This window comes from Phyllostomus discolor, chromosome 11 (assembly GCF_004126475.2).
Source record: "Phyllostomus discolor isolate MPI-MPIP mPhyDis1 chromosome 11, mPhyDis1.pri.v3, whole genome shotgun sequence".
Lineage (NCBI taxonomy): Eukaryota > Metazoa > Chordata > Mammalia > Chiroptera > Phyllostomidae > Phyllostomus > Phyllostomus discolor.
Genome location: NC_040913.2, coordinates 34,940,012 through 34,966,908, shown reverse-complemented (window position 1 = coordinate 34,966,908; position 26,897 = coordinate 34,940,012). Strand labels below are relative to the sequence as shown.

The 26,897-nt window shown below is 34.1% G+C and overlaps 1 protein-coding gene across 2 annotated transcripts in view; it reads right to left on the bottom strand.

Annotated features, from left to right (window-relative positions):
* DIAPH3 (diaphanous related formin 3) overlaps window positions 1–26,897 on the bottom strand; it is a 472,405-nt gene that overhangs the window by 129,146 nt on the left and 316,362 nt on the right. For both annotated transcript variants that reach the window (XM_028526818.2, XM_028526817.2), the window contains one exon: window positions 11,764–11,899. In XM_028526818.2, the coding sequence (XP_028382619.1) occupies window positions 11,764–11,899 (136 nt within the window). The remainder of the gene's footprint in view (window positions 1–11,763; window positions 11,900–26,897) is intronic.

Genomic DNA, 26,897 nt, shown 5'->3' with positions numbered 1-26,897 from the left:
TCTCGCAAGAATTGCTCATTCCAAAAACAGTCATCTGTTCTCTGTTATTACACCAGTCTGTCACATCCTTCCTGCCTCAGGGCACCCAAGCCTGTGTTAGGGCTGCCCTCCATGTTAACTCTGTTAATATTATGCTGCTTCTAATTTTCTTGGAGAACACTGGATACTAAGGAAGGAAGCTACCCAGGAAACAATATTTTAAAATCCTATTACAAAATAATATCTAATTTCATCTGAACACAAATGGCTATTCATGCCATTTTCAAGTAACACATAAATATTCAATTTCTCTGCTTAATTTTCCCAGCCTGCCCTAGGGTATATTTATTCAACATCAAAAGCCAAATACTACTGAGTTCCTTTTTCACTAGGCAAGATAATCACTTTAGACTGAGCAACCTTCACAACCAAGTTCAGCACCACTGAATGGATTTCCTTCAACTTTAAGGATTTAATGTCAAAATGACCAAAAATAGGAAGAGAAAAGAGACAGCCTATTAATAAAAAAATAAAACTCTGGCTCCTGCTATGACCTTTTGACACACTGATATTTTCATCTCAAAAAGATATACAAACAATAGTACAGAAATACTGGGAACTGTAAGCTGGGATAAAAGGATAAGAAGAGCACAATGGTTGGTTACTGATTGGTTACTGGAACAATCAGCAGCCCAGGAGCTTGCTAGCATTTCAAAAGTTCAAGTGCAGATATTCTCTGCTATTAGAAATGTGCAGAAAGATTAAGATTTTCCTAACACCTCCCATTACCTTTAAATCAGTATTTTTTAACTACTAGATGTTCATTTTCCAACACAGATCAGCCACTTTGCAAATGTGTGCTTTGGCTACAGGAAAACAAGAAAGAATTAACACCCTGTCTGGGTAGTTTAGTTGGTTAGAGCATCATCCCAATAGTCAAGGTTGTGAGTTCAATCCCCAGTCAGAAAACATGCAAGAATCAACCAATGAATGTACAAATAAGTGGAATAACAAATTGATCTCCCTCCCTTCCTTCCTCTCTCCCCCTCCCTATAAAATCAATAAAAAATTAACAGAACAGTTTTTAAAAAATTATGTTATGAAAATCAAAGAATAGTCTGTATAAATTATTGATCTACATCAAACTGAAATACTGAAAAGACAACCTTTCTCTGAAAAGAACTAGATACTAAATATTTTAGGCTTTGTGGATTATATATGATCAGTGTTCTAATCACTCAGCTCTGCACTTGTAGCACCAAGACAGCCAGAGACAATGTATGTAAAGGAACACATGTTGCTATTTTCCAATGTAAGTTTATTTATAAAAACAGGTGCAGTCTAACTTAGCTCGAGGGCTGTACTGTGATCTATATTTTTCTTTCATATAAATACCAATATCTCAAACTCAACTCAAAATGGAAGAGTTGTCATTTGACCAGTTACATTTTATCAACTGTCTGACATATCTTGAGTGGCTTCTGTGGTATCTGCTATGTGTACACAGGACACTAGGTCCTGTGGGAAAAGGAAGGCATAAAACCATGTTCTTGAAAAACATATACAATCTGTTGGAAGCATAAGACTACAGCAAATGAAACAGCATTAGTGAAATATTGCATTTCATTGCAATGAAATATTGTAAGTTATATGGCAAGACTACAATAGTTTATAAAAAAGGGGTTGTTTGTTTATCAAGGACATATTTAGAAGACATTATGAAGAATGCAAGAATTGAACTTAATCACATTTTGTTATACTCAGTCAGTTAAAAAGGAGAGAAAAGGTATTTATGGCAAAGAGAGCACCAGAACAAAGCAGAGAAGTAGGAGTAAGTGTGGCTGAGGTAGATGGTATAACAAGTTCAACAGAGGCAGAGAGCAGTCAGTGAGAAGTACAAGTTCATGGTCTCTTATCCATAACTTCTGCAGTCAGATATGTCAGATTTAGTTTTTCAGACTCCAGAAAATTTAAAAAGGTGTATGTGCTGTAGAATCTTAATACACCCAGAGCAACCTGGGGCAAATCCTCTAATTAAACTTGTTATATTCCCATTTGATGGGACCTCCTATCAGCTCAGGTCAGGTGTGGCCTCAAATGCATTGGGGCACTAATTTACTCAAGAAAATTAAGGTTTTCAGACCATTTTGCATTTCTGAATTGCAAAAGGTGTTTAGACATAAAGTGGAATCAGCTGTCCTGAGGCACGAAAAGCAATCCTGTGTGTTGTCTTCTTGGTTGGTCGGGTTTTTCTGACTGGCAACACAGGTACTGGGCTTTAGGGATGGCATAAGTTTCACCTCTTTTTTTAACTGCTAGATATGCTGTTAGATAGAGTTTTTCTTCTTCAAAAGTGTTGGACTAGACTCTATGAAGGTAATAAGAAGTTTCAAAAGTGTAGCTTTTCTGGCTCTAAAACAATTGGACGCCTGTATAAGCCTCTGTTCCTCAGGGTAAATGCTAAAAGCAGAAATTTACATAATATTTAAGAGTATGTATCAGATAATAGAATGTGATAAGCTTCTTTTTTAAATTGATTTGAGAGAGGGGAAGTGAGGAGGGGGAAAGGGAAAGAGAGGAACAGGGAGAGAGAGAAAGTGAGAGAGAGAGACAGAGAGAGAGAAGTGCCCGGTGGCGGGGTAGGGGGAGAAACATCAATCAGTTGCCTTCCATACTTGCCCTGACTGGGGATAAAACAGCAACCTAGGTATAAGCCCTGAAGGTGAATTGAACCCACAACCTTCTTGTTGTACAGGATGGTGCTCCAACCAACCGAGCCACCTGGTCAGAGCATGGTTGATTCTTGTTTGTGTCCTCACTGGGGGTTTGGAACCACAGCCTTGGTGTATCAGGATGACACTCTAACCAACTGAGCTACTTGGCCAGGGCCATGATAAATTTCTTAAAAGCTGGAAAATTTATGGTTATGTTTGAAAATAAGACAATACTCACTGATTGTCTATCTCTGAAAATCAAAGAATAACTTCCCATCAAATACAAGTAATTCCACTTAGAATTGGCAATCTGGCATGAGACAGCTCGTTGTGACAGCACACACAGGTCTGAAAGTGCACACTATGTAAATGACTACCGATTAGGGAGACAATTACCGAAGGAGTATGCAATGGTACACACAAAGAAGGTGCCACTGTGATTGAGTTCTCAATTATAGCACAATAAATGTAGCCGATGTTATCAAAGTTATGGCATTCTCCACATTAGAACAGCATTAAAAGAACTGAATGGTATCATTTCTGCCCTAGAATGTATACAGGGTGAATCTGTGCTTGGTAACAGAAAAGTTTAAATAAGTGTTGTTAATATAAAGATTTCTTTGGTAAAATTCTTAGTATTCACGTTATACTATAAATATTGAAATTATTTTGTCCCAAATAGAATTTATAATAATTATTCACTCTGAAACAAATTTAAATAAAAACTGGAGTCTCACATATAACTCAACGAAATAAAATAAAAATAGAAAAATCATGGTTGCAAGATATGTTGTGCTGGGGAAGTCTGAGACCCTCCTCTCCTACTTCCCCATTTCCTGGGGCTTTTTGGAAGACAGAAGTTGGTGTGTGATCCCTGCACAGCTGCACAGAGAAGACAAGTATTAGTTCAACCAAGGCTGGACTCCGAATGAGCTCTGACCAGTGAAGCTGTGTTACTCCAGAGAAAGAGACTGCTGTGTGGAAGTAAAAAGCTGTGTAACTACTAGTGAGACTTTCAGAAAAATTTCTCACTAGTCTCCCAATAGGGATTCATGGAATCCCAGTCTCTTACTTTTAAAACAATGTAACCCAAAACACTAATTTGAAAGAACATATGCACCCCTGTGTTCACTGCAGCGTTAGTCATAGTAGCCAAGACATGGAAGCAGCCCAAGTGCCCGTCAACAGACAAGTGGGTAAAAAGGCTGAGATACATGTATACAATGGAATACTACTTGGCCATAGTAGAATGAAATTTTTATCATTTGTGACAGCCTGGATCAACCTAGAGGGTTGTAGTAGTAGGAGTAGTATTATGCTCAGTGAAATAAGTCAGTCAGAGAAAGACAAGTACCATATGATTTCACTTATATGTAGAATCTAAAGAACAAGCTAAACAAATAAACAAAATTGAAACAGATTCACAGACACCGAGAGTGAGTTGGTGGTTGCCAGAGAGGAGGAGAATTGGAGGACTGGGAAAAAAAGGCGAAGGGATTAAAAAGTACAAATTGGTAGTCACAAAACAGTGACAGGGATATAAACTACAGCATAAAGAATATAGTCAATAATGTGATAACTATGCATTGTGCCAGCTGGGCACTGGAAATATCAGAGGGGGCACTTTGTAAAGTATAAATAAGAGTATCTAACCACTATGCTGTACAGTTGAAACAAATACAAAATAATATTGAAAGTGAATTATAAATGAAAAATTAAAATGAAAAGTAAAACCCAGTATATTGTAATTTCCCTTGGTTCCTTAACTTCTGGGTCAAATGATAAAAACACTGAAGATATTTCTACCTCCTTCAGAACTGTTGAGCTCTGTTGGGCCCAGAACTATTCAGACCATGAAAAATCCCTCTTTCAAGAGGGGAAGGATGGTGCTGATTTATCCTCCTACTTCTGGGCAGTGGAATAAACAAATCTTTGAACAAACAAAAGAATCAAAATGGAACCTGAACCAGAGTAAGGAAGCCTTTCTAACTTGGCAATCCTTCCAAAACTTTGCAAAGGAAGAAGTTGTCTAGTTTAAAACCACTGAATATGGTTACCACAGAGACAGCTGTCCTTATTGAAGGCTTCCAGGGAAGATAATTCTCAACCTTCATGCATAGGCATAATCTAGTGCCAGTTACTGATCACTAAAATTAGTTTTGGCCCTTTTCATTAAAGGAGTAATAGCACAATAATTAAAAACACGACCTCTGCTCAGAGAACATGAGTGCTGGCTTCACTGCTAGCTAAATCTGTGACCAAATACAAAGGAATTAAACAACTCTTAGATAAAAATAGTACCATAAGTTTGTTGTAAGTATTGCATGCAATAGTGAACACACACGGAGCCTGGCAAATAGTCTGTGATCAATGGTAGTAGTAGGAGCAGTAGTGCTAGTACTAGTATAGTAGTAGTATGAGTGCTGTTGTTGCTATTATTATCTGTATAGTATTACTATTCCAAAAGTGGGGGAGGTTAAGAAAAGAGAAACACATCAAAGCCGGTGCAATTTAATTTGTCATGTTCTTCTAAATAGAGGAATGATTAAAACCACTGGCCTATTTACGTGTATCAATTTGCCAATAATGCTAGAAAACTGAAAGCACTACCGCATAAAACTAGAATATACACAATTATGGAAAATAATCTAATTTTATGTTATCTGTAGAGGACAGGGTAATTGTCAAAGCCTTTATGAAAGCAAGTATACACATTAATTGCTATCTGTTGAGACTGGCAGGCATTCCCAAGTAGTATTTATGTAATATGCATTTCCTCTAAAATGGAGGCCTAATTACTTAGTTATTCTAAATTGCAGAATGGAAAACAAAGGAGCAGTTTTAGCCATGTGGGTAAACAACAGATTTCTAAAAGCTAATTATCTTTTTATTTAATAGACTGAAGTTGCACCAAATGAGACATTTAAATCTAATAAATAATAAACAAATTGTAACCTAAAGACTAAAATATAGGAGCTGCTCATATAGTTTTTATTGCCCCATTAAATAGGCTCTTATTTACTTCCCCCACAAAACATAATTATACAACACTGGGTCCATTTCAAGGCCATTCTGATGTGCTGTTTAAAAATTATGTGAATCAACTTACATACTCAGGAAGTCTTACAGCATAATATTTGAATTCTATTATCAAACACCCTATTCGTTTCCATGCTTAAGAAACAGAAATGCAATTTCAAAAAACTTGTACATGATCACATAAAATCGCTATTACTATTTGTCTTACTAGAAATGATTACACAGAAGGATAGCTATGCACTTTAAATAAATAAATACTAGTATCTATACTTAGTAGTTTCTACATCAGATATTTAATACTTGGGCATCTTCTAAATTAAAATAAGTAAAATTTAAACATCAACCTCAGAAAATGTATTCAAAATTCACATACTGATAAAGACCTCATGAAAATACAGTTAATTTGTTTGTTTAATGTAATATCAAATCATTCAACATAAATAACCAAAGCTATACATGTGCATATTTAAGAGACCTCCAGGCTCATCTTTTTTAGAGAAAACAAAAATTAGAAAAATGCCCTTTTATTGCTATAACATGAAAATATGCGATGCTGTGCTTTCTTAGTTTTGCTGTGCAAAAGGATTATTTTTAGATTTTTTTTTTAGAGAGGGAAGGGAGGGAGAAAGAGAGAGAGAGAGAGAGAAACATCAATGTATGGTTGCTGGGGGCCGTGGCCTGCAACCCAGGCATGTGCCCTGACTGGGGATCGAACCTGCGATGCTTTGGTTTGCAGCCCGTGCTCAATCCACTGAGCTACGCCAGCCAGGGCACAAAAGGAGTTTTAATGCTTTATTTTTCTTCTGAGGGAAATGTAGCCCACTAGTCTACCTTTTATTTTCACTCTGTTAACAAAAATCACATTCAGAAATAATAGTGATAATAAATAGTAGACTTGAAAACAGTTGCCTGTTTTGCCAAAGGCAAGTGACGACTGATGCTGGATAAGCCAGAGCAGGACTTCAGCTCGCCACCATAGGTGGTGATGGAAGATTTTGAATATCTGGAGGAACACAGTTTTTATTGGCATGGTAAAAATACTAAAGTCATGAAAATATTTAGAAGGAAGCTCCTTAGAAAGAAAAAAAAAAAGAAGGAGGAAGCTCCCTGTGAGGTTATGGCAAGATTATTTGAAGATGTTTCTCTCCCTCTATCATTTAGGGATGTACCTCCTACAGACAAAAATGAGATGAAACAAAAAGTTCCTGAATCAGTGATGTAAACTCAATAATTCACCTTCTACATTTTTTTTAGGAATAGGAGAGAGCTAGGCTGACAATATCTACAAAGATAAGAGAGGTACAGTTGTCCCTTGAACACAGGTTTGAACTATGTGGATCCACTCATACATGGATTTTTAAAAAAATTTTTCCAGAACACCTGCTCTGTTTCTGGCCGGCGGTTGGGAGTGCACAGAAGCAGAGGGCCCACTGCATGCATAGCTCTACATCATTTTACACAGGGAACTTGAGCCCCTGTGGACACTGGTATCTGCACAGGTCCTGGAACACACCCCCTGCAGATATGGAGGGACAACTAAGTTTTGGGGGAGTCAAAAATTATACATGGGTTTTCAACTGTATCAGGGGGATAAGGGCTGTAAACCCGATGCTATTCAAGAGTCAACTGTACTATGTTCTGTACTAAAACATCATAGCTACAAAGGAAAATCATATAAAGTTTTAGCTGATCCTCACTATAAGACATTAAAACAAGTACACTGTATTAACACAAATAGTATAGCAGGTAAATGTGAGACTAGTTTTCCTGTCAATTTCTAAATAGTTTTATATAACTCACATTTTACATTAGTATGTTTGGTATACATTAACATTCCCCTTAGTCTCTAAGACCAAATTCTGTGGCCTCCAGTTGCCACCCTAGCATGCCCCTGTCTCTATCACATTATCCTGTTTTATTTTACTTCCTGTGACTGTTTGTAATCTGTGATTACCTTATCTTATCTATATGGTTTGTCAGATTCATTCATTAAAATTTTAAACTTCACTGCAGCAGGGACATTACTTACCTTTATCACTGTAATCCTGACATACAAAAAACAAAAACTATTTGTTGATGAATAAAAGAAACAAAAGTGGCCAAGCTATTAAATTTCTTTTCGGTGCCAATAAAATAATGCTGGAAGACCATAGCCCTTGTATCTTTCATAAACATATAATGCCTTTATTGAACATAGTATTTGTCAAAATATCAGAGGCGTTCAGTGTATCTGTTAAAAGTGTCAAAACTGACATTTTGCCTAAGAATATTTTCAGTAATAAGTACTAATTAGACAATTTTACTTTGTAAATTCTACAAAGTCCCCATAAAGTCTCCAAATGTTATAAAATCATGATCTGACATAAAGCATATTCTATATCTAACATGGAAAAGGTAACTGCATATTTGTACTGTTTTTAAATATATAAAAAGCTATCAACAAGTAAGTAATAATATTGATATTTGATTTACTTGGCTATAGCAGCTACATTAATATTAAGGGACTAAATACTTTGTTCTTCTATATTAATCATGTTAAGTTTAAAAGAAAAGTGAACACTATTCAGAATAATCATTACTGAAATTTTAGAAAAGGTTTTCACTTTGGTGAGAAAAATAACATGTTTGGTACTATGGAATTTGGAATATATACCCCTAGATTCTTTAAAATTCCATAGTCTATAAAAAATTAAAGTTCATTTATAAAATGTTAAAATGTTTTTTAAGATAGAAAATATTTCCAAAGCAGGTTACTGCACCGTAGCTTTCTGTTGCATTAAATGTGGTTCACCTCGTATCAAGTGACTTTGATTAAATTTATTAAAATATTCCCACATATTATAAAGAATGTATTTTAAAGACACTATTTTGAAGCATTTATTGAATATAATTTATATAAATCACTGTTATCCAGACTATCCCTTGAAGAGTCCACTCTCAGAGAATATGATAATATATTTTAAGGCTTTGGACACGCCTATCAAGTAAGAGCCTTACATTTATTTGACACCAACTATATATAATTTTCAGACCATGTTTGAAAAAAGATAGTACAGAAGAAGTTTTGTAAAATAGTCCAATAGGCTAAATAAGATGAATTCTATGATTAACAAATGATATAATAGAAACCTTTCCTTACATTTATTTTAAAAATAAAAAATATTCACCTCTATTTTAATAACTAATACTGAACCTAACAGTATTAAATAAACCAATTATTTACCATAATTGATGGTTAATTACTAGAGCAGCTTTGAAAAAATTCAGAAATAGAGCCTAGTATATTAAGGTCTGTATGTCAAATATAACAAGAATTAAAGAAGAGTTAAAATAAATGAAACAAAATAGTATTTTAAAAAACTGCATCTAGAAAAAAATTGAAGTGGGTAAAATCACCAAAACAAAGATTATAATGAAACATATAACAAAAATGAAACACTTTTATACATCAAAGTAGAAAAATAAAAAGCCAAATTGAGAAAACATAGTGGAGAGGTAAATATTAACACATAATGAGCTAACCTTTGTAATGCAGTAAGAAAAAGACTAAGACAAGACAATCCAAAAAGAAATACATTTGACTATAAACACTTGAAAAAATGTTCAAACTAAGTAGTAATCAAAGAAATGCAAATTAAGAAAACAAAATGCAACTTTTAAATCTATTAACAAAAATCTTAAAAAGTGAGAATACTCAACCCAGGCACATTTATCAACTCATATTGAAAGTTGGTAAAATTAGAATAACATTTTTAAAATCGATTTGGCAACATGTACTAAAAGTCTTAAAAGATATTTATCCTTTTCTATTCCACATCCTAATAATTACATTTTCAATTATTTATGCATAAATGTATTTATCACATTGAACAGATGGAAATACCTATTGTTCTGTTATTGACGGACTTGTATTACTCTGTAATGAGGTCAATAACCTCATTACAGAGTAATACAAGTCCGATTTAATATAACATCCAGTGGATTCAGTTACATAGATATTAAGAATCACAATTAAGAATAACAAAAAACATTCAGAAAGTTCAGCAAGCAAGACACTAAACTGTATATTCAACAGGATAATAAAGCTATGATTAAAAGGCAAAAAAAAAAAGAAAGAAACTGAAAGAAAGATCTAACAAAATATTAATAGTAATTCTTTGGATACGAGGATTCGTGATGATCTTCAGAACTACTACTTTTTAGGTATTTTCTATAACATAAAAGTATTATATTTAAATTGGAAAAACAAAACTTAGTTATTCATGAAATTGAAACTTTCCATCAGGAGAAATACAAATTTAAATAAAATTATTACTAAGACTACATTGAATCTAAAGTTTCATTAAGTTGTTTACTTCCTATCAGGTTTTAACTCTCTACATTGATGGAACAGAGACCTGGGAGAGGCTGTGTGATAGATCCTCAGGCAAAACCCACAACAAACTATGCAGCCAATCTGCCGGCAAGGAGCTCATCTAAGACGGCTCTTTAACCAACACCAAATGAGCGAATGTTCGAATAGCAGAAGGTTTGGTAAACCAGGCAATACTAGATTAATTCAAAATGTCTTTCAGAAGCTATTTTTTAAAAAATCAGTGATAAACCTTTCTAATCTCCATTTTTGTTTATACTTGAAGATATTTCTCAGGATACTTCATGAATTTCAAGTGTACTCTTAAAAGAAATTGTGCTTAGATGATTTTTTTCCCCTGAAGAAACATGTGTGATACATTAAAGTACTCAGTTTGCTTTATTAAAGATAAAATATGTCTGTAAAAATGAAAGGAGAGAAGGCAAGAAGGCATCTGTGTGTACCCCCAGGGAAACCTTGGGTGAATCTGCAGCTGCCCTGAATTGTAAACGATGGTAGTGCATAAGTGAAGTTGATGGATTTTAATTAAAGGCTTCTGCAATCCTTGGTGACTTAAAGGTAGAAAAGCCAAAATTTTGGGGGGTGAAATATAACCACAATTTACTTAATTCTTTTGCTTCTAAGTTTGTGGTTTCTTTTAGCTTTAGGGAAAAAATATATATCTCTATCTCTATCTCTATCTCTATCTCTATCTCTATCTCTATCTATCTCTATCTCTATCTATAAAGCTGTAACTTTGCTATTTTTTCTTTTTATTTTTTTCTAGGAGCTTTTTATTAAAGAAAATATCAAAACATACCAAAGTAAAGAAAATAGTGCAGTAAACACACCCTTCCCTTCAAGCACCCATCACCCAACTTTAGCAGTTCTCACTGACAGCCAGTCCTGTTGCATCTGCACACCCACTGGCCTTCCAGCCGCACTGGACCATTTTGACTGAAATCCCAGACATTGTATCTTTTCATCTATAAAACTTCAGTGAATTTCTAAAAGATACTTGGAAACATATTCACAAAAACTCTGTCATATTTATAACAACAACAAAAAAGCACTCACATTTTTCAAATTGATTTTTCCTATATTTGGATTGGAATATAAAGGGTCGGGGAAAATGCAGGTTTATAGTTGTAAGCAAAACACAGTTTATTCTTGTAGTGTTAATTAGTTTTCTTATTATGTTCCATATGAACAACTGTAAACCTACTTCTGCCCCACCCTATATTTAAGTTCCATTTATTGCAATTGGTTGATATGTCTGAGTCTCTTAATCACTTTTTTCTTCCCTTAGTGTACTCATATGTTGTCGAAGACACAGGATTACTTGGTCCGTAGAGTTCCCCACAGTTTCCAATACTTGTTAATTTATTAACTGACATAAATTATTGCAGACTGGTTGTTGAAAGGGTAGTCAAAGAAAAAGACTGGAACCATAATATACCAGAGAACCAAAATCACCTACAAGCCAAGTTAGAATGAAAACACTACTAGTTAGTAAACTAAAGGGGGGGGGCTATAAAAAATGAAGTGCTCTACGATTTCATAATACAAATAAGTAATCATATACCCCTTACTTTTTTACTGAAGTATTACACTGCTAATAAAGTACCAGTATAAATCTTAACTGTACATAGTATAAATAGCAAATTTGATGGTACTTACCAGTTTTCATTTCTAATAAGCGCTTTTTCTTCTGTTGGCGTTCAAGTCTTTCTTTCTCCGCCAATTCTTGGGCTATTCTGGCACGTTTTTGTTTTTCCTCTGCTTCACGTTTTTTGACATTGTCTTTTATTGCTTGCTATAGAAAATTGATTTTAAAAAATGATCAATTTTAACCACAGTGATTCAACAAATAAAATGGAAAATTACTAATCTGTAAAACTGGGGATGAATATCTTTTAAATAATGGTTACTTATTATATTAGTGACACAATCTTTTAAAAGATTAGCACACAAACCCTTGTTAAATATGTCATGTAGTACCTACAAATACAGCTGTTAGGTTTAAAGTATCTGTATCTTAGTGTAATAAACTAAGAGAGGGGAAACAGAAACTAAGAACAAAAACTATTTAATTTACAAGTCAAAACTGTTTCTCTACATATATTTCCAAAAGAATGCATTGTATTAGAGTCTCCCATACTTTCTCTGCTAAGTAAACTATCGAGTACAAATAAAATAGTTGAACAAATAGTAAAAAGGAGCTGAAATTTTGAAATGGCTCCTTTCTTTATACTACAATCATTTAACAATTTTTCTCATATAGAGAGAAGTGTTATAAGGGTGACTAAAGAAATATTTGGCATTCAAACACAGACCCTCTGACTATTCATCAAAACAAGTAACAACCTGTAACATATAAGAAGATCTCAATAGATATGTGCTTTTCTAAGTTTTATACATATCAAGAAATACCTCTCATGTGGCATTTGTGGGAATTAGCAAAACGTGGGTTTTTCTAAGTGCCAAAAACCAGCATGGCATCATATTACAATCTTCTATGGAGACCATATTTCTCAGTACCAATGAAACCAAACAGGTTATCTAATTGCTAGTTTACCACTAATAGTATTAAATAGGAAAGTGAATAATTAAACTTTAGCAAAGAGGTGGCTTATGTTATTTTGAGGGAGGTGTTAATTCCTCCTTTAATGTAATATTTTTAACCCTAGAAATAGTGAAAGCTTTTCATTAGAAATCAAACAATAAACTTTAGTATTATTCACCAAAACAATGAAAAGAAGTTTAATATTATTCACCAAAACAATGAAAAGAAAAGCACAAGGGGAAAAAAAGGGAAAACCCCCAGAGGATATTAATTCATCCATCCATCCACTCAATAAATACTTACTGAGAGACCAAGTAGTAAATAGTACTATTTAAAGACGAGATATATGTATAGCTCTAAAACAGGCTTACATTTTCTGTGATAGGGTGGGGCAGAAGGCCAATACAGACAACAAATGATAAAATATTTGATGAATGCAGCACTACAAAAAAAAGGAGTGATGGGAGAGAAGGCCTGGGAGCTACTTTACGCTAGGTTGTCAGGAGGGCCTCACTCACTGACTTGACACAAGCTGGACTTTGAATGGCGAAGAGCCAGCTCGGTGATTTGGGAGAAGAGCCAACGCAAAGGCTGCTGGAAGGTATGAGAGACAGGCGGCCAGTGTGGTGGTATAAGGTGAGGTCAGGAGATCTGCTCAGGCCTGATCATTTAGTACTTTTGGTCTTCTAGGCCAGCTGGATTTTCTTCTGAGGAAACTGGCAAACTGGCAATTTTCAAGCAAGAAAGTATAAGACCAAGCACTCTGAGATATAAGTACTAATCGAGCACATTTGTTTCAAACTGTCTTTTCAAAGATATTTGCATAACAAAGAGCACTGGAAAGTGAAAGTAGTGTCTCCCTCTTAAGCAAATGGATTTGTTTGCTGTCCAGTATGATAAACCGGGGAGAAGTTGTATTATCTCTTAGAAGATACTGGGTCCCCTAAGTTCAGGATTTTCCCCTGTAATACAAACTCCTAAGCATGTAGGTATTATACCTAGCCCTTTTAACATTGCCCTATGGGAATTTGGGCTCAGGAATTGACAAAATTGTTTACTCTGGCTACTGCTATTGCTGTAATAAACTATGTTTTGTCTCTGACCCCACAGTCTTGTGTCTTCTGCCAACATCCATGGAATCGTTGGCAGGCTAACAAGGTAAATTCTCATACTCTTCGCAGTGCATGACATATTAACACATTACTATGGCTAAGCTATGAAAGACCAGCTGCAATGGCAAATGCTTCAATGTGCAATCCCTCCAATCTGCAAAATGGATTCTGTATTCTCCATTCTGGCACAGAATGGTTAAGTATTCGTTCACTATAATGAGACTAGTCAGAGGCAGAGGCAAGATTTGAAAGTAGCTATAATCTATGTTTTGTCCACCAAGTTGCTTCATATTACAGTGGCATATGGTAAGTGCCAGCTGTAAGACAAAAGCTGTAATAAAAATCAACATAAATTTGGAAGTAGAAGGCAACACAAAAAAAATAAGCCTGGTTTCAAAGGCAAGTGTGTATATCTGTGTGCATGTGCAACCATTGTATGTATGTGTGAGAAAGAGGGTGTAGGAAGAGTGGACTGTGGTGGAGAGAAAGATAAATACTCAGAAATCAAAACTGTATTTCTTGCTTGAGAAAGTGAATACAAGGAAATGGAGAAACATAAAAATATATATCATGTAGTTTATTTATGAAACTTATTAAAGTACAAAATTTTCTGATGTGAATTTTCCACTTTAATGACTGGATGCATTTCAGTGAGGACACTTAATAGACTACCTATTACCACATATAATTGCCACACCTTTTTAGTATTCTGAGGGGCAAAAAAAGTCAAAATTACTTCCTAGGACCTATAAAAATAATGTTTATATTTAGAAATAAGGTCTGAAGTAGTTCTTAAAGCTATTCTGTTTTATAGAAAATGCACTATTGATTTTCATTTAGAAGCCTATCTCATTTAAAACCTATCTAATTCTGACATTATAACTATTAGGAAAATTTAGCTGGTAAAATACCAATAGACAGCATAGAAATAGGTATTTAGTCTAAAACTGATATTCCAGTTCAAACAGTAATTTGGGATTTTTTTTTTATTCAAAATGTTGAGAAATAAAAGTAGCATAAAGTAGAAAAGCTGAATAGTTAGAAAACCACATTACTCTAAAAACAATCACCTTTTGGTTACTTTATTCTAAATTCAAAGCCAGAAAATAAAGTTAAGGGTAAGCCATACATAAAGATAATTAGGTACAAAACATTGATTTTTTAAATTATCTTACTCTTGATCTGGTTTTCTATTTATTCAATTGGCAAATAAATTGCACCGCCACCACCTACTTTCAGCCATGCAACGCCGAAAGGAATTCGCCGAGCACTCTCACAGCCTCCTGGATGCAGCCTGCCACACGCTCTTGTCTGAAAGAGCCACAGGCTATCCCTTTGGGAGTGGCTCTGTCCAGCTGGGGCGCTATAAGAATTTTTCAAACACGAATACCTGACGGTTTAGTCTGGCACACTGACCTCTTTTCCCTTACACTGTCAAATAAAAACTGATAACAGCCAACACAACAATAGACATCTGGTGTGAAGGAATCAAAATTATACCTTTTTTTTTCGGTCAGATTGGCAAAAACATATTTGTTGGTATGCCGCAGAATTTTAGCAATTAGTTAATGTGTGGCATGAGATGAAAAAGGTTGAAAATAGTTGACTACAGCAATGACTACAGAAGTTTTAAAACTTCAATCAGTTTTGACTAGTCATTTCAAAGGCATAATCAATAATTTATCTGAGTTTTTAAGGCTCACATGTTTTTTATGGTGATAGTAGATTCTAGCATATCTATATTAAAAATACATAGGTATGTTAATAATATATACAAAATATATAGAGGTATTAACAAATGTGTGTGTGTTTATTCTGGAAAGAAATAAATGTGGGCTCAATTATTTTCCACCTATAATTTGTTTTCTATGTAATTAACATAACAAGAATTCACTACATCTAGTTAAATATACATTATAGCATTATATAACATATTTTCCCTCAGAAACCAAAATAATCTAAAGCCAGTAAATTTAAATATGCATCTATGCGTGTGTATGTGTGTGTTTAAAATTTAAAAGTTTAGGAGAGTGTACTCCTCCATAAATCATGGTTATCATAAGCATTATTGCCGAGTTTTTTGAAAACTGTTTCATCCTTATTTTGAATTTGTGTTCTAAGATTTACTTGTGAGTAAAACTTGTTTTCTAAGATTCATCCAATTTTTATGTGTAAACTGACCTCATTTCCATTGCTTGTAATATTAAATTGTTTTATTATGTACTCTCTTACCAGGGGAATTTGGGTTGTTTCCAATTTTGGGCTATGATAAACAATATAGATACAAACACTTCTGTATACATCTTCCTGTGTACATGTGTAAAATCTCAATAATGGTACGTCCTATCAGTTGGTTCTTAAATCTGTTTAGAAACTGGTGACAGCCACTGTTTAAAGTCAGGGGTGTCAAAGTCATTTTCACCAGGGACACATCAGCCTCATGGTTGCCTTCAAAGGGCCAAAATAATTTTAGGACTGTATAAATACAGCTACTCCTTAACTGTTAAGGAGTTGAAATTACATTCAGCCCTTCGAAGGCAACCATGAGGCTGATGTGTCCCCTGGTGAAAATGAGTTTGACACCCCTGGTTTAAGTGAAAGAAAAGAGAACATTTTAGAATGTGACACAAGAAAGAAGAAATGTTTGCTGATGATTTTCTGTTCTAAAAATATACACGCATAAAAGTGCTGAGTCTCACTGTAAAATTTTACAATGTGGGTTATGGTCAAAAGTTTGAAAACCACTGCTCTCTAGGGTAGGAGTAAAGCTAATGAATACATAAAAGGAGAAGTCCATCTTCAATCTCACTAGATGACGTCAATGTATCTTCAAAGTGGTTATCCAACGGATATCCCTTACCCTTCCCACCAGAGCGGGATCACAGCACACATACCACCCAACTGTCCCCACCAGTCTTCTACTCACTGGCAGGGCTACAGTGGTATCCCACTGTGCTTCTAACTTCTATTTCCTCTTCCATGAAATGCCATTCATATCTTTTACTCACTTTTCCATTAGGTTGTTCATCGTTTCCTTAGTGATTTGTAGTTCTTTAAATATGCCAGATACTAGTCTTTCATTAGTCTGATGTTTTGTCAGTATACCCTGCATTGTAACTGTCATTGTACATTATTTCGGTTCTTTCAGTAAACAGAAGTTTTTAAATTTACATAGTCACAAATATTTTTCATGTTGCTGGTACCTTTTATATCTTATTTAAGAATTCCTTCAAAGAAAGGCTATTCTGCTATATTTCCTTCTTAGTTTTAATGATGCTGTTCTGTTCACACTTCAGTATATACTTCATCTGAAATCAGTGTTTTTGAATGGTATGAAGTGGGGATACAATTTACTTTTTTCACGTGGGAGACCATTTCACTACTGGCCTATCCTTACTCCATGGATCTGCAAAGCCACCTCTTCTAAATTTCACACAGTCATGATGTGTTGACGTTTTAGTCTATTAGGTCAGGATGTCCATGTTTGCACCACTAACACACTATCTTAATTATCATAGCTTCTGTCTTACCTCACTTCAGAAATCTTCACTGTTCTTGGGACTCTGCTCTATCATCTACCTTTCAAAATGTACTTACAAAGGTTTTTGAAAGGCCTATTAGGATTTTGAACAGAATTCCTCTGATTCTGCAGATTACTTTACAGAGAATTGAAATTGAGTCTTTACAATACTGACTCTTTCTGTAATGAATGTCATGTGGCTCTCCATTAACTTGGGTCTTTTTAAGTCTTTGGACAAAAATGCATAATTTTTTTTCTATTCAAGTTTTAGACATTTTGTGTTAGGTTTATTCTGTCTTCTCAATTGTTCTTGTCAATGGTGACTTTTTTACAAGCATGGCTTTTAATATTTTCTAAATAATATATTTAGAAATATAACATTTTAACATGTTATTTAACAATAACTTTTAAATATTCCATTGATAAAATTCCTGATTTCTAAAAATTTTCCTGTAGATTCTTTTGTATTATTTATAGATAACCATAATGAACAATTAATTTCTTCATATTCTATTTTTATACCTTTTATTTTTTTCTTATTGTACCATACTAGCCAGAAGTTAAATTCCCACTTTTAGGCTGAGAGTTTCCCCTTTGTCCCTAGTTCCATATTCAGAGGTAGATTGTTCAACCAGTTTGTTCAACAAGTCTGTTGTCTTGTTTTAAAAGCTGAACAAGGGTTGAATTTTATCAATGTTTTTTCAGCCTAATGTAACTCATAATGTGATAAGTTTTATTAATAAATATTCTTTTAAAAAAGCACACTTTCATTTCTGGGATAAACTCAACTGGGACCTTTTGAACACTTGGTCATAATATATTTTTTCACACTCTAGTTTGTAATAATCATTTCATTAAAATATGGTAAAATATCTGTAAAACTTTCTGGGCCAAATACTTAGTTTCCTGGAAGATTTGAAAGAAGTCATTAAATTAAAAATTAGTCATAGGCTTATTCAAGCTTTCCAATTCTTTTAAAGTCAATTTCAAGATGTAATGTCCCCCTCTAGGAACTTAACTATTTCATCAACCTTTCAAGTCTGGCTTACGAATTTTTATAGTATGCTCTTCTCTTTTTACTATCACTGTATCTGTCCTCATATTCCTTCTTACATTCTCAATATTTTTTCTTTGTCTTGATTAGTCCTTTCAGAAGTTTTTCCAATTAACTTCTGAGTCTTTAATACTTGTCTTTTCAAAATAACCACAATTGGGCTTTTAAAAATTCTCTCTTAAGTCAGTTTTTCCCTCACTTCCCTCCTTTTATATTGTCTAGGATTATGTATTTCCTTTTCAATTTCTGTAGTAAGATGCTTACCTTGTTAATTTTCAGTCTTTATGATTTTTCAATATGAACACTTAGGATATGAATTTCTTTATATCACTATTACTATATTCCACAAATTCTGATGTGGGGTATTTTCAGTATTATTCAGATCTTTATTTTTTCTATGATTTTTTCTTGACACTTAAGTTACTTAATGTATTTTTTAAATTTTCAAAATAGAGATTTTAATTTCATCTTCTTTTAAATTTTATTTCTAATATCATGTTATTGTGGTCAATCAATAAAGCTGACACTTGGAAATTTGTCAAGATTTCTTTCATGATCTCTAGTATATGATGAATCTGACAAAAATTCCACTTGTAACTGAGAAGAATGTGTCCTTTAACTGTAGAGTTGGGTTTTGTATTTTAATCAAATGAAGGCTATTAATTGGATTATTTACAGGTCTCATGTCTTAATATTTTTCTGACTGAGTTACCAATAAGTTGGAGAACTCTGTAGACATTTCCCAATATAACACTGACTGTCAATTTATATCTAGAGTTTATTAATTTTTACATGTTAATTTTGGTGCTATGTTATTACATACTTGTAAAGTTTAGAATTGTATCTTTCTGGTGAACTACACTTTTTATAATCTTGAAGTAATATTCCCTTGTCTATTTGTCTTGTTTTTAACATAGTTTCCCTTTTTCTTTTGATTAATGTTTTTAACAGTTCTATTACTTGAAACTTTTCCACATCCTTGAATTTTAGGTAGACTTCAACCAACAAAAAGCTAGATTTTATTTTTTATCCAGTGTTATGGATAAATTTGAAAAACTTTGGTGCGATTTATAAAATATGTTTCTACCACCTTACATTATTCCTTTTATTTGTCCTGCTTTATCTATGCTCCTTTTATTGTTTCCTGTTTTTATTGAGTTACATATCTTTCTTGTTCCATTTCTCCCCCTAAAGTCTGGAAGTTTTACTGGATATATCTATCCTCTCACATCCTTGCAAGTTTATCATGTAAATTAACAACCTAAAAAGGTCTGAAGTTTATATATCCTTACCTCTCTACCTCCTCTTTGGATAATACATAGAACATAAAACACCTGAACTCCAAACATCTCTTTCAATTATTTAACAAAGTTGTCCAATAGTTAAGCTCTGTCTCCCCTTTCTGCAAGACAAGCTACACATTGTTTTATTTTATACTTTACTCTTTACATTTAGTTTCATGGTGGACACGTTTTCTTGTATCTCAAACCTTTCTTTTTGGAAAAATAAATTACTGAGTCTTTAATACATCCTTCAGAACAGGAGTCAGCAAACTGCAGTCCTCAGTGGGCCAACCTGTTATGGTGAATTGAGGATTATTGGCACATGGCCACACCCTCTCATTTGCACACTACCTGTGGCTGCTTTTGCCCTGCTCCAGCACAGCTGAGTACTTGCAAAGATGAAACTTTTGCTAGCTGGCCCATTAAGGAGTTTGCCAACTCCTGCTTTAGAAGATACTTTAACAGAAGGGTATTCGTGGGAAACGCCCTCATCTGTTTATTTGCAAATAGTTTAATTTTGCACTTGTTGTATAAAGTGCTTTTGCTAAGTACCCCAAACTGGAAGGACACTTTTCATCTCAACACTTGAAGATATCTCTTGGTTTCCATTTTTGCTGATGAGAAATCACTTGCATTGGGGTCCTATCCTTCCTCTTAGGCTACTTTTCAGATTTTTGTCTTTGGTGATATATTCTAAAGCTTCACTACAGTATTTTCTCATGTGAATTTTATTTTATTTATCTCTCTTGCTATAGGTTGCACCTCCAGATTCTTGATGTGGAAAATCTACAACCATTAGTTTTAATAATATCTTTCATTCATTCTTTTGAGTTTTTCCTTCCGTGACTTTCACTGTACAAAGGGTAGTCCTCCCCCATCCTGTCCTCCCTGTTTCTTCACCAGTCTTTTATACTGCTAATCGTGTTCTCTCCCTGAACTGCATTCTGGACAGTTTCTTTAGATCTATTTTTCAAATCACTGTTTCTTTCTTTGGCTGAGAATAATCATTAAATGTTAATTTCAACCATTGTGCTTTCATTTCCTTACATTCTGTTTGGTTTTTTTCTCAAACCTATTTGGCCACCTTTGGTAGTCTCTTGTTTCTATAATTGCATCTGAATTTCCTTAAACACTCCACATATAATTCCACATCTGGAGTCTTGGGGGTTTACATCTATTGTTTTGTTTTTTGTCCTGATCACTTCACCATACAACCCCTTGTTTCTCTGTGTGTTTGTTGATTGGGATTAAGAGCTCTTATTTGATTAAACTTAATTTGTGAATATCTTGAGGATATAAATTGTAATTGCCTCCGGCACAGAGCTTTGAATTTGCTTCTGTAAATAATCAGGGATTATTTCTAAACTAAGTTTAGTTTCTTTTTGTCCTAGATTTGTCTTATTCAGTGTACTCACCCTGGTCTTGCTCTTGGCAAGCCTGGCTTTCTCCTTTGTACCTATGTACAACACGCAAGTTTTAGCTTTGTGCTTTTTCTCTTTAATCTGATTTGCCTTGGGAAATTTCCCTAACTTTCTCACAAGACAGTCATATTTTAAAATAGTTTGTTGTACTGTGGTGGGATGGATCTTTAAGAGTCCCTATTACCATATGTGATAAGTAGCCCTCAACAGGGTGTTTTTAGCAAGTTGAACAACATATAGATCTTTAATTTTTTAAAAGATTTTATTTATTCATTTATTTTAGAGAGAGGGGAAGGGAGGGAGATCAAGAGGGAGAAACATATCAACGTGTGCTTTCCTCTGCACATCCCCCACTGGGGAACTGGCTAGCAACCCAGGCACGTGCCCTGACTGGGAATCAAGCTGGCGATTCTTCGGTTCACAGGCCAGTGCTTAGTCTACTGAGCCACACCAGCCAGGGCAGATCTTTAATTTTTAACCATTTTCATATAATGTGTTAGTTCTTATACACTATGTTTTTCTGGGTATCTTATATGTGTGTGTTTTAGGATTCGAGGAGTAAAGGATACAAAACAATTTAACATTGGACAGACACATAAGATTAGTCTCAGGCAAGCACTCAAAATAATTTGCTTAATTAACAATCAAGAATGTCTTCAAAAATTTGGTAAGTATGATATTTCACTACTTTCAGATATCTTTTGAAAAATCTATATGAGGCTATCATTACATATTAGATGGAAAGTACTATAATGGTTAAGAGGAGGAAAGTTGAAGTCTATTTTCTTTATTTGAATCTTCACCTGGTACCAAATAGCTGTGAGGCTTGTGTCTCAGTTTCCTCTTCTGTAAAATGGGCAACATACTACCAATTTTATGAAGATACGATAAGAATTAAATGAAGTAATACATGTAAGTTGCTTATAGCACTGCCAACACATAGTAAGCCCTGTATAAATATTATCAATTATTATTTGAATTATTATTATATTACTAATCTATATATTTTTCATTTCTACTATGATACCACGCACAATTATTCATCCATCAACAAATCAAGTACCAGCCACTTTCTAGCATGCATCAATCATACATGTGTCTACTATACTGGGGACGTGCCAATTTTCACAGCTCCTGTGAGCATATAAATGCTCTCCATTCCGAGATGTTCAGATGTGACTGTACACTGACTTAATGGAAGGTACTGCTGTCAACGCATGCATCCAACACAGCTGGATTACTGGCTGGGAAAGTAGAGAGGTGTTTGGAAGGCAAAACCTACACCTGACCTCGAGTCTAGCTTACCTCCAAAGATTTAAATACATGTGTCTATAGAAATATTGTTTTTGATACTTCTAAGTCTAATATACTTTATGAAATTCTACTCTAGAAAAGAGAAGGACTTTAGTTTCCTGTATTTTCTTCCTCCAAAGTATTGTCTGCACTTAAAATTACATACTCTTTTTTTATTTTTAGATTTTTTTTATTTATTCACTTTTTTTTTAGAGAGAGAGTAGGGAGGGGAGAGAGAGAGAGAGAGAGAGAGAGAGAGAGAAACATCAAGGTGCGGTTGCTGGGGGTTATGGCCTGCAAACCCAAGCATGTACCCTGGCTGGGAATTGAACCTGCGACACTTTGGTTCGCAGCCCGTGCTCAATCCACTGAGCTACGCCAGCCAGAGCTAAAATTACATACTCTTGATAAATTAATTTAAAGCATTGCCCAATGATACAATTAATAGTTGTTTTATTTCCCCAAAAAGTTCAAAATATAAACAATTAGTGTGCATATTGTCTGCTCCTAAAAATGAACAACCAACCAGACTATCAGGAAGTAGTCTATATTCCAAATATATCTACTTGAAGAATACATTAGTTTTATTTCATAACATTGTGGTAAAATATAAGAATGAAAGTGTAAAACACAAGCAGACTTCCACAGATCCTGACTCTATGGCTGTACTTCATCTCTACTGATGAGTCTTAGCCTATTGAAACAGACCTGTGCATCTACTGAACATTTTTCAATATATGATAATATCCTGTCTAATTTTGTAAATTAAAAAACTAGTGCAGATTGTATTACATGAAAAATAATATTGAAGAGCTAAATGTCTTCTTGTTCAGAGATATATTTCTTTCAACATTAATGGATATTTAAGCTATGTAAGCCACGGATCTCCTTAGCACAGTTCTCACTAAACTCAAAAACCTTTTCTTCATGTCCTAGTATTCAATTTTTGCTTAAAGTCTCTAAAGTAAGATCAGACAAACTAAATTTAAATCCACATGCTTTCCAAATGATGGATGTGAAGGTAATATGAAAACACAGGTTAATTTTCTCAAAGTAAACAACCAGGTAAGAGTTCAACACATTCCCACTAATCCTTTGTTAGGAGTTTACTTCATCTTGCAAAGAGACAATGCTCAACTGTACTAAATGACTTCGTTCCAGAAATTTCTAATAACATTTTCAGGAAGAAATGGAAAATAGTTTCTATAAACATTGAAAATGTATGCCTGTATTCTTACACATACTCCTAGACTGGAACATATAAGAAAATATTTTTAAATAATTAATGCCAGTGACAAAAGTCTTTAAGAATATTTTAAAAATGTGATGTACATGTCAGTTTTCAATCAAAAATATTTTCTTTTGTAACTACTGTAAATATAAAATTTCCCTCCACATTCAAAAATAGAGTTATAACTATCTTCATGGAAAATAAGTTTATTCTTAAAAACCCCTATTTGCAATAATTACAAAATAGAGGCTTTAGAAAGAAATACATATGACATAAAAATTACCAAATTAATGTCTCTGACATCACCAAATCCAATAAAAAAGGCGATCACCAAGAACAGGAGAGCATGCTACACTGGCACAAACAACTTATCATCTTAGCATTCAGTACAAGGTGTAATTAGTTAAGCACTTTATGACTGTGAAACTTATGAGAACGGGACACTATCCTTTGAGAACGTCCCAAAGGATGTGCAGATGCTAATGATTAAACTGTTTCAGGCTGAAGTTGTTCTTTATTGCAAAGTCCGTCTCAGATGAAACAAATTACTTGTTAGCCCAGCAGGGACTTACCATTACCAGCCTTTCATCACTATGCTACCAGTGTGCTTGCTATTCCTTCAAACACTCTGTAAACTTCTCAAATAAATGAGATATTTCAACCTATTCAATAACTTCTTTAATAAAGCATGAAATGCTCATAATTAAGGTTTTCCCAAAACAGAACTTGATTCTTCCATTAAATGTGTTCTCTTCCTTTGTGTTCTGAAGTGATATACTATAAAAATATTCTCTTTACCTTTCAATTGTGGGGCTAAATAAAGGTACAGGTGGGCACAAGATGGCCGCCATGAAGTACAGTGCTTTAAGGTAGGCTTGGTGATAGGGCAGCATTTTTGGGGGGGGGGTACTGCTAATCCCCTCTTCAAGGAGAACATACAGCTAAAGCCCAAAAATATTCCATGCAAACCTGGTAATGTTTAAGACATAACAAAGTATAGTCTTAAGCCAAGAGTCTTCTCAGTGTTCTCATGAGCACTCCCACTCACTCACTCTCTCTCTCTCTCTCTCTCATGGTGTGGAAGATCAGAATATCTAATGTACAAAGAATACAACATTTCATTCATTTTTGTTGGTGGCATCCTAGCTTAGTGTTATTTTTTCAATTATATGGAGTAATCTACTTATGATTTTCTATTAGTTACTTAGTTGACTTCTTTTTGTGATCCATCGTTGGCCTCATTATTGTATTAGAATAATCTAGTTTTACCTTTTGCTATATTATTATTTCAGTGAACAAGCAAAAATACTTAAAATATAAAAGGGAAATACAAATTACTAGTTATTTAGTCATACAGAACCCGTCCATCAAGTGCACGCATTATCCCACTGAGTAAGAATAAATGTTATCACTAAAGGGAAACATTTAGCCAGTTAGTCTAGGTGTGTTTTCATTGTGAAAAGACTAAAGGATAAAAATTAGAAGAACCTAGCAAATAATTTTCAAGGTTTCATATCCAAAATATTCAGCACCAAGAATTGATCTAATTCCTTAAATAAAGAGATACCAAGGATAAGAAGAAAACAAGATCCTATATTTAAAAAACTTATTTTGTTCTAGGTTTGGAGCTTTATATCTCCAAAAGTGATCTCAGAATGACAATAGTGACAATGAAGACAAATTTCAAGTTGTAAGCTCACCAAGATAAGCAAGGATTGAAGATAAGTCCTGGTCGTATTATAATTATATATGTTGTCTCAACATCCAACCACAGGACTTTTATATAATTTTCTTTTCTCTGATAACATGACATATAATGAGTTAATCTACAAGAATTAAGGAATACACAGAAAATGTTTAGTGCTTTGGAGTTTGTTAGTTACCTAGTTGGTCTATAGAGTAGTCTTAAGAAACTACATTTAGAGTTAATAAGCATCAAATTTATCTATTTAAATGATCTGTCAAAATAAGTTTTGTTCTGACTGCCTCTTTATAAAAAAAGAATTTACACTAAAAATACCCTCAATGGATGAATTAACATTTGTTTGGCAAATCACTACTTTAGCCTGGTTATTCAGTAGAAGAATGAATTGTATTTGATCAACATGAACAGCAAGATTAAATGAATTGTAATTGATTTTATATTTGTTCACTACACAATGTTTTCAATTGTATGAACCCAAAATCAACTTAAAGTCTGCAAACAGCATGAATGACAAATCTTTAACTGGATAAAACATAACACTAACAAATTTGAAGAAGTAATCTAAAGACAGAAATATTTATGAAAAATGAAATACTTAAAATATTGCCTTGTTATAATGAATTGGGAAAGGTGAAAATTACTACACTTCTATTATTTGTAGATAGCTAACTTGTTTTGAGGGTATATGTACATTATGCCATTTGATCTTCAAAATGTAACACCCCTAAGACACACATACTGTTATTGACAGGAAGCCACGGCAGTGAGGTTAACTGGCCTGTCCCGCATCATATTGCCCATGGTGTTCTGCGGCCAGGGCCTGTACCCTCAGCAATTCTGTTTCCCATAATGAGGTGGAGGCAGAACATCACTATTGCAAACAAACAGAGGATGAGGCTTCTTGTTGGCAGAATTCGTACATCACTTAGGATTTGAAGAAATCAGAACCCTTTCTCTTTGTCACTGCACACAATTCAGATGGGCAGTGTATATGTGGCAAAGTTTAGGGAGGAACAGACTGGACTTTATTGGTTAGATAAGTACAAAGTTTAGCACTTTTATATATTTAAAACTAGGGGGCAAAAAAGAAAAATATAGACAATAAAAGGCTCCCACTTCGGTGTGTACAACAGCAATTGCTTTAATGCAGGGATTTCTTTCTGTTGCCCTTGAAAGACTAATCCTAAAATGGGGTATTCAGATATGCAGAGTTCTAGTGAAAACTCTCTGATTAAAACAGAAAAGTGGTACATTCTTATTATGTATAATTTGATAGAGAAATTTATTTTCAAACATGTTATCTAAAGGGGACGAATAATAAAGGAGTCCTAAGAGGAGTCCATAATAAAGGAGTCCTAAAGCATTCAGAAGTATTTCTCTTAAAATAAGATCATAAAGCAAAATAAATAAGGTATCAGATGAAATTAGCTTAAAGAACTAAGAGTGCTGTTGCACTGTGCTAATAATTCTGGTTAGAGAGAGAATAGCAAAGGAACTTTCAATGTTGAAAGAGGAAGCATCATCGGAATAAGAACTAGGAGTAGTAAAGAAGAAACCATGTAATTCGAGCCTATGTGAGTAAAAGCAGTTTAAGCAATATTCTCTAAAATGAATACAGAAAGGGGTGAC